This window comes from Heloderma suspectum, chromosome 6, assembly GCF_057233095.1.
Source record: "Heloderma suspectum isolate Gila_16-S chromosome 6, 16-S_ref, whole genome shotgun sequence".
In the NCBI taxonomy this organism is placed as follows: Eukaryota; Metazoa; Chordata; class Lepidosauria; order Squamata; family Helodermatidae; genus Heloderma; species Heloderma suspectum.
Genome location: NC_139463.1, coordinates 39,985,648 through 39,998,279, shown reverse-complemented (window position 1 = coordinate 39,998,279; position 12,632 = coordinate 39,985,648). Strand labels below are relative to the sequence as shown.

The following is a 12,632-nucleotide window of genomic DNA, read 5'->3' as shown; positions in this document are numbered from 1 at the left end:
GATCCACAGTTGGCTACAGAATCGGACTCAAAGAGTGCTTATCAATGGGACCTTCTCAAGCTGGGGAGAGGTAACGAGTGGGGTACCGCAGGGCTCAGTCCTGGGCCCGGTGCTCTTCAATATTTTTATTAATGACTTGGAGGAGGAGGTGCAGGGAATGCTGATCAAATTTGCAGATGACACAAAATTGGGAGGGATAGCTAATACTTTGGAAGACAGAAACAAAATTCAAAGTGATCTGGATAGACTGGAGTGCTGGGCAGAAAACAACAGAATGGCATTTAATAGGGACAAATGCCAAGTTCTGCACCTAGGAAAAAGAAACCAAATGCACAGTTACAAGATGGGGGATACGTGGCTCAACCACACTACGAGCGAGAAGGATCTTGGAATTGTCGTCGATCACAAGCTGAATATGAGCCAACAATGTGATGTGGCTGCAAAAAAGGCAAATGCTATTTTGGGCTGCATTCATAGAAGCATCGCTTCCAAATCCCGGGAAGTACTAGTTCCCCTCTACTCAGCACTGGTTAGGCCTCATCTGGAGTACTGTGTCCAGTTCTGGGCACCACACTTTAAGAAGGATGCAGACAAGCTGGAGAGGGTTCAAAGGAGGGCAACAAAGATGATCAGGGGACTGGAAACAAAGCCCTATGAAGAGAGACTGAAAGAACTGGGCATGTTTAGCCTTGAGAAGAGAAGACTGAGGGGAGATATGATAGCACTCTTCAAGTACTTGAAAGGTTGTCACAGAGAAGAAGGCCAGGATCTCTTCTTGATCATCCCAGAGTGCAGGACACGGAATAATGGGCTCAAGTGACAGGAAGCCAGATTCCGGCTGAACATCAGGAAAAACTTCCTGAGTGTCAGAGCAATACGGCAATGGAACCAATTACCTGGGGAGGTGGTGGGCTCTCCCACACTGGAGGCCTTCAAGACGAGGCTGGACAGCCATTTGTCAGGGATGCTCTGACTTGGATTCCTGCATTGAGCAGGGGGTTGGACTCGATGGCCTTGTAGGCCCCTTCCAACCCTACTATACTACTATTCTATGATTCTATGAATAGCTGGCTTTACCTATTGACAATATGTAGTGTACAATGAAGAATATGCAGAGGGGAAGGAGAGGGGGCAGCCAATAGTGGGAGCCTGCAGTATCGGTATTTCGCAGTAGTGTTACTGTGATTTTCTGAAAACAAAAGAATACACAGAGGGGAAGGAGAGGGGGTGGCCAGTACAGCAAGGGAGTACAGACAGGGCAGGGGACAAGCCTTTCTCATTCGTTGAGCAGCATCTCTGCAGCTAATGATGTTCACTTCAACTGGCAGGACTCCACCCACCCAATCCCAAAGTAAGGGGGTTTAAAGTGCTCTGACTTGTGAAAGTGGGTTTTTAAAGTGGTGTATACCCCGCTTTTCTTGCTTTGTCTGCTGCCGACGGACCAAACCCGATTTTATGACAATCTGGATAAAAGTTGAAAATGCTTCCACATGTGTTTCCATGTAGATTGGGCCCTGGTCTGGGGCTAATGGATGATCTTTTCTACTGGAAAAGACACTTTTTGTGTAGAAAAGACATGGTGTATACCCAGAAGAACTGTCTCTGACCCTTGTTCTGGCCAGGATCCATTCTTCTTTCAGCACAGGATTTCTGATGTGAATCGCAAAGCAGGATGCTCTCAGAGCTCATAAGGACTTTTCAAGAATTGCTTTGTTCGATCAGACCAAGGTTCATCTAACCTAGCATTCGGTTTCTAAGAGCAGTCAGCCACATGCCTCTGGGAAAATTGAAGCAGACTAGGATGGTGATGGCCTTTCCTTATTCTTTATCCCCAGCAGCTGCTAGTGGTATATTGCAGCCTCTGTCTGTCTGTCTGTCTGTCTGTCTCTCTATCACATTTCTATACCACCCAGTAGCCGAAGCTCTAAACATAGGGATCCTATTTGGCTATCATGACTAATATGACTCAGACCCAGTAAATAACAGGGTTTCTTCTAAGCTGGCCTGGCTGGCCTTATCCTCCTGTGTAGCGGGCTCCCTAGGCCTACTGTAAACTGTCCATATCTCTCTTTGCAGCATATAATTGGTACCCAACCTGGCCTACCAAACAAATTAGACCGCCAAAATCTCAAGCTGCACCTGTTCCATGCCCAGCTGATTCAGACACTAGCCCAGCCTTGAATGGCACAGCACAGCCAGGCTGGTCAGCCACCTGGACGAAAGATGCCAGGAGGAAAGAAAAACGCTGGGTGAAGTATGATGGGATTGGGCCAGTGGATGAGTCTGGGATGCCCATCGCCTCACGCTCGGTGAGTCCTTGGATGAATTGGATGTAAACAGAACACAGAAATGCCGTCTCTTGGCATCCCCTCTTTTTTCTTCTTGTATCCAAGCTGACTTGGGCTAGGAATCTCTTGGATGAGAGATGCATTTGGATGAGAAGCTCTTAAAGTCATCCAAATGCTGTCTTAAAGGGAATGATGTAGGTGGCTGACCTGAAGGAAAGAGTGCTCCCAATAGCCTCTATGAGTTTGTCTGCATAAAAACATCTCCTCTGTATGGCCCAGCTTGGCATTTCTTTGCCAAACAGATAGTTATAACAGATAGTTATAGTTTTGTAGAACTGTAGAAAGCAGTTCTACAAAAGGGAAAGTACATTGACCCCGTGCAGATGTAATGCTGAGTTATTACAAATGGTGATTTCCAAGTTGGAAGCCAGTCCTGGGAATTTGTGCTCCTTCCACTTTCCACTCCTCTCCAGCGCAGATTGACCCCTCTCATTCCTTGTTAGCCTTAGCCATGGATTTAGCATATATCTAGCATATAGCTGCATTGATTCTAACCCACAGCGTATGCTAACCTGCATTCCTTTCTTAACCAGGATTTGAGCACTGAGGCAGACATGTAATGCAAAACCATAGCTAAAAGCCAACATGGGCAGGGAGAAAGGAATTTGCACCAGAGAAGGAACGAGGAAGTGGGAGAGAGTATATCTTCTAGAAACTGGCTCCCAGTTCCCCATGTAAGGGATGCTTCAAAATTCACTTCATGGATGCTTTGCATGTGTCTCTGTGGACAGTATTTACAGAGTCAGACGGAATCCCTGCAGTCCAGTCTCTTCCAGGTCTTCACCCTTCATCATTTACCTGCCTGTCTGCATTGCACATTGTGGCAATGGCTGTGCAGTGTGTATGACTGAATGCGCAGTCGCCTTGCACTAGAAGGAGCCCCTGTTTTTTCTTAATAATATTTGTACTTTCTACATAACATGAAAATGCAAAACCAAGATTGCAGAATTCTCTGCAGATGTGACCTTCTTTCCAGCCCACCACTCCCATCCTGATCCTACATCCTCTTTCTTTCCATACTCTCTTCCCCTGCTAATGACTTTGCATGTCTGGCTTCTGTTCCAGAGTGTGGACAGCCCCCGGGACTGGTATCGCAGCATGTTCCAGCAGATCCACAGCAAGCTTCCTGGTATGGTCCCCCTGAGAGCATCATAATAATATAGTCCCCAAAACCTGGATCAATAATCCTTAGAACTATAATCAAGTGCACAATCTATCCCTTGAAAATAAGGTTCACATTTTAGTTCTGCTGAGCTCGCTCCAGTGAGCTAGTGGTGGTAACATATTTTCACCCCTATGAGACATATTCTCTAAGGCACACTCCCTTATAGTTATTGAGCGGCCTCTACTGGTTAAAATCTCATTGTGTCATTTCCTGTGCTGCCAATTGCAGCCTGTTTGGGGATTTGGGAATAGCAAGCTATGTGGCTCTGAATTTTGACAAGTGCAAGCGGGAGTAATTTTGGCCTGGCCGCTAAGGAGGCTTGGCTATGAACACACCTGGTGGCTTGAGGCAAGCTCAGTCTCAGCCTTCAGATTATAATATGGGGGTCTGGAGACAGAGCCAGGTAAGGTCTAGCTTTTGTATGTTTAAAAATGGGGGAATCAGCTATTACCTGTCTCATTGTCCCAACAGTCCTAGATGCAACCTGAAAACTGCATTGTTGCTGTTCAGTTGTTAAGTCGTGTCCGACTCTTCGTGACCCCATGGACCATAGCATGCCAGGCCTTCCTGTCCTCCACTCTCTCCCAGAGTGTGCTCAAGTTCATATTCATTGCATCGGAGATGCTATCTAGCCATCTCATCCTCTGCTGTCCCTTTCTCCTTTTGCCTTCAATCTTTCCCAGCATCAGGGTCTTTTCCAGGGAGTTTTCTCTTCGCATTAGGTGGCCAAAATATTTGAGCTTCAGCTTCAGTATCTGTCCTTCCAGTGAGCACTCAGGGTTGATTTCCTTGAGGATTGACTGATTTGACCTCCTTGCAGTCCAGGGGACTCGTAAGAGTCTTCTCCAGCACCACAGTTCGAAAGCATCAATTCTTCGGCGCTCAGCCTTCCTTAGAGTCCAGCTCTCACAGCCATGCATTACTACTGGGAAAACCATAGCTTTGATTATATGGACCTTTGTTGGCAAGGTGATGTCTCTGCTTCTTACTATGCTGTCTAGGTTGGCCATAGCTTTCCTCCCAAGGAGCAAGCGTCTTTTAATTTCATGGCTACAGTCACCGTCTGCAGTGATCTTGGAGCCCAAGAAAATAACATCTGTCACTGATTCCATTTCTTCCCCTTCTATATGCCAGGAAGTGAGGGGGCCAGATGCCATGATCTTTGTTTTTTTAATGTTGAGTTTCAAACCAGCTTTTGCACTCTCCACTTTCACCCTCAACAAGATGCTCCTTAGATCCTCTTCGCTTTCTGCCATTAGGGTGGTATCATCTGCGTATCTGAGGTTGTTGATCATTCTCCCGGCAATCTTAATTCCGACCTGTGATTCATCCAACCTGGCATTTCTCATGATGTACTCTGCATATAAGTTAAATAATCAGGGCGACAATATGCAGCCTTGTCGTACTCCTTTCCCAATTTTGAACCAATCGGTTGTTCCATGTCCGGTTCTTACTGTTGCTTTTTGACCCTCATACAGGTTTCTCAGGAGACAGGTAAGGTGGTCTGGTACTCCCATCTTTTTAAGAATTTGCCACAGTTTGTTGTGATCCACACAATCAAAGGCTTTAGCGTAGTCAATGAAGCAGAAATAGACGTTTTTCTGGAATTCTCTTGCTTTCTCCATGATGCAGCGAATGTTGGCGATTTGATCTCTAGTTCCTCTGCCTCTTCGAAACCCAGCTTGTACTTCCGGTAGTTCTCGGTTCACAGACTGCTGAAGCCGAGCTTGTAGGATTTTGAGCATAACCTTGCTGGCATGTGAAATGAGCGCAATTGTACGGTAGTTTGAACACTCTTTGGCATTTTCCTTCTTTGGAATTGGAATGTAAACTGACTTTTTCCAGTCTTGTGGCCACTGTTGAGTGTTCCAAATGTGTTGGCATATTGAGTGCAGCACTTTAACAGCATCATCTTTTAGGATTTTAAATAGCTCAGCTGGAATGCTGTCATCTCCGCTAGCTTTGTTGTTAGTAATGCTTCCTAAGGCCCACTTGACTTCACTCTCTAGGATGTCCAGCTCAAGTTCAGTGACTGCACTATCAGGGCTATCAGGGACATTAAGATCTTTCCTGTATAGTTCTTCTGTGTATTCTTTCCACCTCTTCTTAATCTCATGTGCTTCTGTTGGGTCCCTGCCTTTTTTGTCCTTTATCATGCCTGTCTTTGCATAAAACGTTCCCTTGATATCTCCAGTTTTCTTGAAGAGATCTCTAGTCTTTCCCATTCTGTTGTTTTCCTCGATTTCTTTGCATTGTTCATTTAAGAAGGCCTTCTTGTCTCTCCTTGCTATTCTCTGGAAGTCTGCATTCAGTTGGGTATATCTTCCCCTTTCTCCTTTGCTTTTCGCTTCCCTTCTTGCCTCAGCTACTTGTAAAGCCTCATCAGACAGCCACTTTGCTTTCTTGCATTTCTTTTTCTTTGGGATGGATTTAGTTGCTGCCTCCTGAACAATGTTATGGACCTCCGTCCATAGTTCCTCAGGCACTCTGTCTATCAGGTCTAATCCCTGAAATCTATTCCTCACCTCCACTGTATATTCATAAGTGATATGATTTAGGTCATATCTGAATGGTTTAGTGGTTTTCCCTACGTTCTTCAATTTAAGCCAAAATTTTGCAATAAGAAGCTCATGATCTGAGCCACAGTCAGCTCCAGGTCTTGTTTTTACTGACTGTATAGAGCTTCTCCATCTTTGGCTGCAAAGTACATAATCAATCTGATTTCGATATTGACCATGTGGTGATGTCCATGTGTAGAGTCGTCTCTTGTGCTGTTGGAAAAGAGTGTTTGCTATGAGCAGCGTGTTCTCTTGGCAAAACTCTATTAGCCTTTGTCCTGCTTCATTTTGTACACCAAGGCCATGCTTGCCTGTTATCTTGGTTATTTCTTGACTTCCTACTTTAGCATTCCAATCCCCTATGATGAAGAGGACATCTTTTTTTGGTGTTAGTTCTAGAAGGTGTTGTAGGTCTTCATAGAACCGATCAACCTAAGCTTCTTCAGCCTCAGTGGTTGGGGCATAGACTTGAATTACTGTGATGTTGAATGGTTTGCCTTGGATTCGTACTGAGATCATTCTATCGTTTTTGAGATTGTACCCCAGTACTGCTTTTCCCACCCTTTTATTGACTATGAGTGCTACTCCATTTCTTCTAAGTGAAACCTGCATAGCACCTGCTAGAGCCTAATCCTATTAAGGGCACAATCCTATGCATGTTTAGACAGAAAAAAGTCCTACAACTCCCAGCATTCCCTAGTCAGCCATGCTGTCTAAACATGCACAGGATTGTGCCCTATGTCTGCAGTTTCCTTCTATACTCCCTTTTAAGACTAAATACAAACACTGTGGTTTCAACATCAAGCCAGATTTTTCTCTCCCCCTCCCCACGCCCAATTTGTTTAACATGTACTAGGATGGAGAGTTCAGAAGAACTTGAAAGGTTACTCACTATTTTGTGGCATTTTTGTTGGTCCTAATAAAGGTATTGCCTAACTGTGGATTTTGGCTTTTTTTCTTATGGACCAACAACCAACATGGGTTGCTTTGTAATTTTTATGGGGATGACAGTAATAGTATTGACCTAATCTACAGAGTTGTTCTTGAGAACTCAAGTAAACAATACTCTTGTCGTGTGGATGTGCATCCATGTGTTGGGATTCTCATCACCCCAGGTATATGAAAGTTGTGTAAGTAGGAGCAATCAGCTTGTACATTTCTCTGCCCTGGTATATAACAACAAGGGAGACGGCCTTCTCAGTGGTGGCCCCCCAACTGTGGAACACTTTCCCCTGTGAGGCCTGCCTGGTGCCAACATAGTCATCTTTTTGGTGCCAGGTCAAGACTTCCCTCTACTTCCAGGCATTTGAAGGCATATGTTGTGCATTCATGCATCAGTTGTTTATGGTCTGTACAGAGGTTTTCGTTGTTTTATGTTTTCATATTAATGGAAATTCTTTTTTTGCTGTTTTACATTTTGTAATAATTGTATTGCAATTACTTTGTAAAAATTTTATTGTAAGTTGCTCTGGGTCTTTTTAAAGAGAAAGGTGACTAAGAAATTCAGTAAATAACAACAACAAAGCTCCAGAGAGTACAAACTCCGCTACATATTTCATGGAATAGCTCTTCCTTCCTTCCTTCACTTCCTTCCTTCCCTCCTTTCCTATTGTTGGGTCAACATGCTGCATTCTGAGCAGATATCTTATTTCTGTGTCCTTTGGTTTGCCCTTGAGAATAGTGCCAGCGCCACCAAATGGCATCCTTGGCCAGCTGCCAAGGCCCCAGCTCCCTGACACAGCCCACATTATGCATGGGGTGGAGAATATGGATAGGGAAACATTTCTCTCTCTCTCAAAATACAGGGAACCTGGGGTCATCCTATGAAACTGATTGGTGGGAGATTCAGGACAGATAAAAGGAAGTCCTTCTCCACACAGCGCATAGTTATACTATGGAATTCGCTACCACAGGATGTAGTGATGGCCACCAATTTGGATGGCTTTAAAAGGGGGTTAGACAAATCCCTGGAGGAAAAGGCTATCAATGGCTACTAGTCTTGATGGCTATGTGCTCCTCCAGTATCAGAGGCAGTGTGCCTATGTACTCCAGCTGGTGGGGAACGTGGGCGGGAGGGTGCTGTTGCACTTGTGTCCTGCTTGTGGGTTCCTGGTCGACAGCTGGTTGGCCACTGTGTGAACAGAATGCTGGACTAGATGGACCCTTGGTCTGATCCAGCAGGGCTCTGCTTCACTGCTGATGCCTGCCCTGTGCCCCCATTATTATCATTATTTTCTATACCAGCACTCTGAGCAGCATCAAGCAGCTGAATCTAGCCACCATTTTAATTGGCTACAATGCCTCCCAGCCAGCCAGTGCATGGCCATCAAAGCCACATTACCCCACAAGGGGCCCCTGACAGAAAAGGCGGCCCACCAGAAGACACTTTGTTGAAGATGTCCTCAAAGATGGAATGAGTCCTGCTTGAGCATCTCCCTTCTCTTTCAGAACCAGAACTGGACTGGGACTTCTCCTACAGATCCAAAGGTAGGAATGGGTTTCAGCTTCTGAATGTGCGGCTTAGTTGGCAATGGGGAAGAGCCCAGACATTTTATACAGAATTTTTAAAGAAATAATGGATTCATAGCAACCAGCAGGGTGGTTGTTGAGCAAAGCACAATACGAGGGGCTAAGGAAGGGGGTTTCATTTATGGGTCAGGTGCTGGAGCCAAGCAAAACAGGTCTCTGGTTTTGAAGACATCCCCGTGCAGATAAAATGGTTGGGACTCTCCTCCTCAGATCGGTTTTATAGGAGCCACAGCCTATAGGAGCCACACTGACAACATGTGTAGAGAACAAATTGATGGCATAATTTGGTATTGCAGTTAACAGAGAAAAAGGCAGTTAGCGGAGAAAAAAACAAAAGGCAGGACAGAATGAGCGTTTACCAGTCCTACATGCACACAAAAGGAGGCCACACCTTTCTTTAGGGAAGAAGAGGTAAAATGGCTTATTCACAATATTCTTGCACAAAAACGTAGGTACAGCATATAGTTTCAAATGGAGTTTGTTCAGTCCATTTCTTTGTGTATTATAACACTGGCAGGAGAAAGAGAGAGAGCAAACATGTGTTCCCAGCAATGGTGGAAGGCGGCGGGGGGGAAGAGTGGAGCACAGGAAACTACAGCGTAGGTGATAGAGATCCTATGCGCAAAATTCCCATGCATTAACTAGCTAACTGCAACACTGACCCCTTCCTGTAGCTTGCAGATGAGGTTGCAATATTCCCAACACAGATGACATGAGTGGAGCTGATCTTTGCACCAGGGACAGTGAACAATTCCCTTAAGATTTCTCCTAGCCTTGTGGGGGCTGCATCCCCATGAGCAGATCCCATGTGGCTGGGACTGGGGCAAAGCTTAAAACTCACAGCTATGAAGGCAGGGTCTGGTCACAGTGGTGTTTCCCACAAAATAGGCACCGTGCTGGGAAAAGGGGATCAGTTCAGCAGGAAAGATGCTCATAATTGGGTCATTCAAATGTTCTTCCAGCCACAAGGGAGCAGCACATGGATCTATGCCTCCCACACAGTTGGGAGAAAGCAACCATCTCCATCCGGGTGCCCTCCAGATGTGTTGCACTGCAGCATTTGGAGGGCACCAGGGTATGGAAAGCTGGTGTAAAAGGGGGCGGTGTGCATGTATGCATGCATACGTTGGCTTTCTGAGAAGAGGCCTAGCAAACATTGCTCTCCCTTGAAAAGGCCTGTCTGCCCCAGAGAGTGATGATTTCCTCTCCTTCAGATCTCAAGGCTCCAGGGTTCATGAAGAAGAAGAGGCAATCGCCAGCCATAACATCAAGCAGCTCCTCTTGTCAGCAGAGCGGCTTGGATTGGTGAGTACAGCAGGCATGGGGGAGATGCAAGAGAGGAAAGTTCCTGCAGGAGCCCACCAGCCTGAAGTCTGTCCACCCCTCGGACAACTCACCCGCTTGAATCCATGCCTGTTTGGGGGCCTAATAGTGACACTAGGAGGAGCCCTTGGGGCATGCCAGAAGAAAGTGGATTTCAGGTGTCTTGATGCTAAGAGGAACACATGGCTATTAAACTAATTAGTGTAATTATGCCCTTTGATATCTTTACTTCTTGATTTAACACTCAGTCACTCAGTGGTGCAGCTAGGTAATTTTAGACCCTGAAGCTAAAGGTCTTATGGGGGGAACCCTTTACCAAGGCCATGGGGATTACTGCAGTTGTGAAGCACACAGCTAACATTTCTCTTCCTCTCTCCCTCCCTCTGCCATTCCGGGCTTTAAAACTGATTCTGTGTTACCAGTATGTTAGAACAGGGGTGCAGAACTTCTTTCAGCCTTGGGGTCAAATTCCATTTCGAAGAAGATCTAGGAGGTGCATTCCAGCGGTGGCTGAGGCCAAAGGCAAAAGAGGGGGGGGCAAAAATACCAGCCTGTTTGAGCTTAAACTAAGCTTTACGAAAGGCATTTCAACCTGGGGGGGGGGGGGGGTTAACAGCACAAAAGCCAGGGAACCACCAAACAATCTGTGTTTTTATTTATTTGTTTGTTTATTTATTACATTTCTATACTTCCCAATAGCCGAAGCTCTCTGGGCACTTGTGGGAAATGGGGTGGGGCCAGAGGCAGGGGCGTGCCCATCTGGGGAACTCTAAAGGGCCGGATTTGGCCCCCAGGTCTGAGGTTCTGCACCCCTGTGTTAGAACAACAACAGCAACAAAACTGTTTGCCAATCCTGATTTTAAAAAAGCGCTCTGAGCATGTGCAGTTTTTCATTTTAAGCTTGAATCATAGCACCACCATGACTACAGCTATAAAATGCAGTTTGCTTCTGCAACTGCTGCTCCGTGGGAGATAGTTTGGGGGCCTCCTGGGCTGTGCGGCTCTAGACTTTGGCCCCAAGTCCAACCCAAGCTATGCCACTGTAATAACTCCCAGCTGCGTGTGCAAAATGCTTCTGTTGAAACCGTTATGTTCCAGGTGATTTCGAAGCTCCCTTTGTGGGGTTTTGAGCTTTGGCCATTTCACAATATGCACTGCACTATGTTGATGTTATGAACTTGAACACGCTCCGGGAGAGAGCGGAGGACAGGAAGGCCTGGCGTGCTGTGGTCCATGGGGTCACGAAGAGTCAGACACGACTTAACGACTGAACAACAACAAATATTGATGTTGCTATCGTATAAGAAGGACCATGGGGCATGAACAGTGCCCCCTGAGGGAAATGTATAAAGGGGGCAAAGGATGCAAAGCCACTGATGGCAATTATTTGGTAATAATGCCTCCTGTTAGAAAGGCAGTTGGCAGAGAAAAACCAAAGGGAGAACAGAATGAGCGTTTACCAGCCCCACATGCACACAAGGCTAAAAAAGAGATCACGCCCTTTAGTGAAGAAAAAAGGATAAGTGGTTTGCTCACAATATAATCTTGCATATAACATGCAGGGGCAGCGTAGACTAAAAAAAAAATCCAGTTTGTTCAGTCCATTTGTGTTCTATTAACACCAGCAGGAGCAGGACAGCAAAAACAAGTACAGCTGGCAATGGAGGAGGTTGGGAGGGGGGAGGGGAAGGAAGGGGAGGGGCAAAAGGATGAAATCACAGGAAACCACACTGTAGGCTATAGAGATCCTAAGGCTAGCTGTGGCCTAAATTCCTATGAACTAACTGCAACACTGCCCAGTTCCAGTAACTCAGGCAAGGTTGCAATATTCCCAGCAGGCACAAGGTGGCTACCTTCTTGTTCTGGGAACAATCCCTACTGAAGTGTGTCCAGCTGGTCTCAAGTGCAAACTCGAGGAAGGGAGTCATGGGGCAAGGAGTGGAGGAGAGCCGATCTCACAGCCCCTTTCAGGTTCTCTTCTCTTTCTCTTACAGGAGAAATTGGGAAGCAGTTGATGCTGCAACCGTGGCGCCCAGAAGCATTTTCGACTATGAACCTGGGAAATCGTCCATCCTCGATTATCCCAACTCGGTATACAGTCCTCTTTGGCTTTGGTTGTGTGGAGTTCATTGACTGAACTAGCAACAGGACGAGATGGTGTCTGGACTGGATCATATATTGTCAATCACATGAAGCGTAGCGGAGTGCCAAGGCTGTAATGCTATATGTACTCTGCTGGCAAGTAAACCCCATTGAACACAGGGGGACTTAAGTGAAGGCGGATATGTGCAGCACAGCTCATTGTATTCAAACTGAACATAAGGAAGCACAAATGTTGAACAATAGCTGCAACACCATATGGAGAATTACTTTTTGTAGTTGGAAATCCCCCCCCACACACACACACACACTAGTTCTAACTCAGCCAAGGGATCTATTGTCAGGCTTGTTAGTTATTTCTAGTTCAGCGGTCCCTTTACTGATGCATTCATTTGCCCTCCATTGCCCTTTGCAGCCTGAGAAGCCCCTTGCAGCGTCTCCAGCACAACGCCGGCCGCCCTCCCCACCAATTGAGGTGAGTACTCTGCTGTGCCAAGGGAAATGCATGCTTAGCCTGTGGCTGCAAAGCCAGAACTGGGACCCAGCCAAGCATATGCTATAAACTTCCTCTGAAAAAAACCCCCACACACCAACCCAGCTTGGAGACTA

The 12,632-nt window shown here is 46.1% G+C and overlaps 1 protein-coding gene across 3 annotated transcripts in view; it reads left to right on the top strand.

Moving 5' to 3' along the window:
* The window catches only part of SORBS3 (sorbin and SH3 domain containing 3), a 96,219-nt gene that overhangs the window by 50,715 nt on the left and 32,872 nt on the right, over positions 1-12,632 (top strand). For all 3 annotated transcript variants that reach the window (XM_084804020.1, XM_084804018.1, XM_084804021.1), the window contains exons 5-10: positions 2,077-2,309; positions 3,414-3,477; positions 8,520-8,558; positions 9,815-9,905; positions 11,918-12,014; positions 12,439-12,498. In XM_084804020.1, coding sequence (XP_084660146.1) covers positions 2,077-2,309; positions 3,414-3,477; positions 8,520-8,558; positions 9,815-9,905; positions 11,918-12,014; positions 12,439-12,498 — 584 coding nt within the window. The remainder of the gene's footprint in view (positions 1-2,076; positions 2,310-3,413; positions 3,478-8,519; positions 8,559-9,814; positions 9,906-11,917; positions 12,015-12,438; positions 12,499-12,632) is intronic.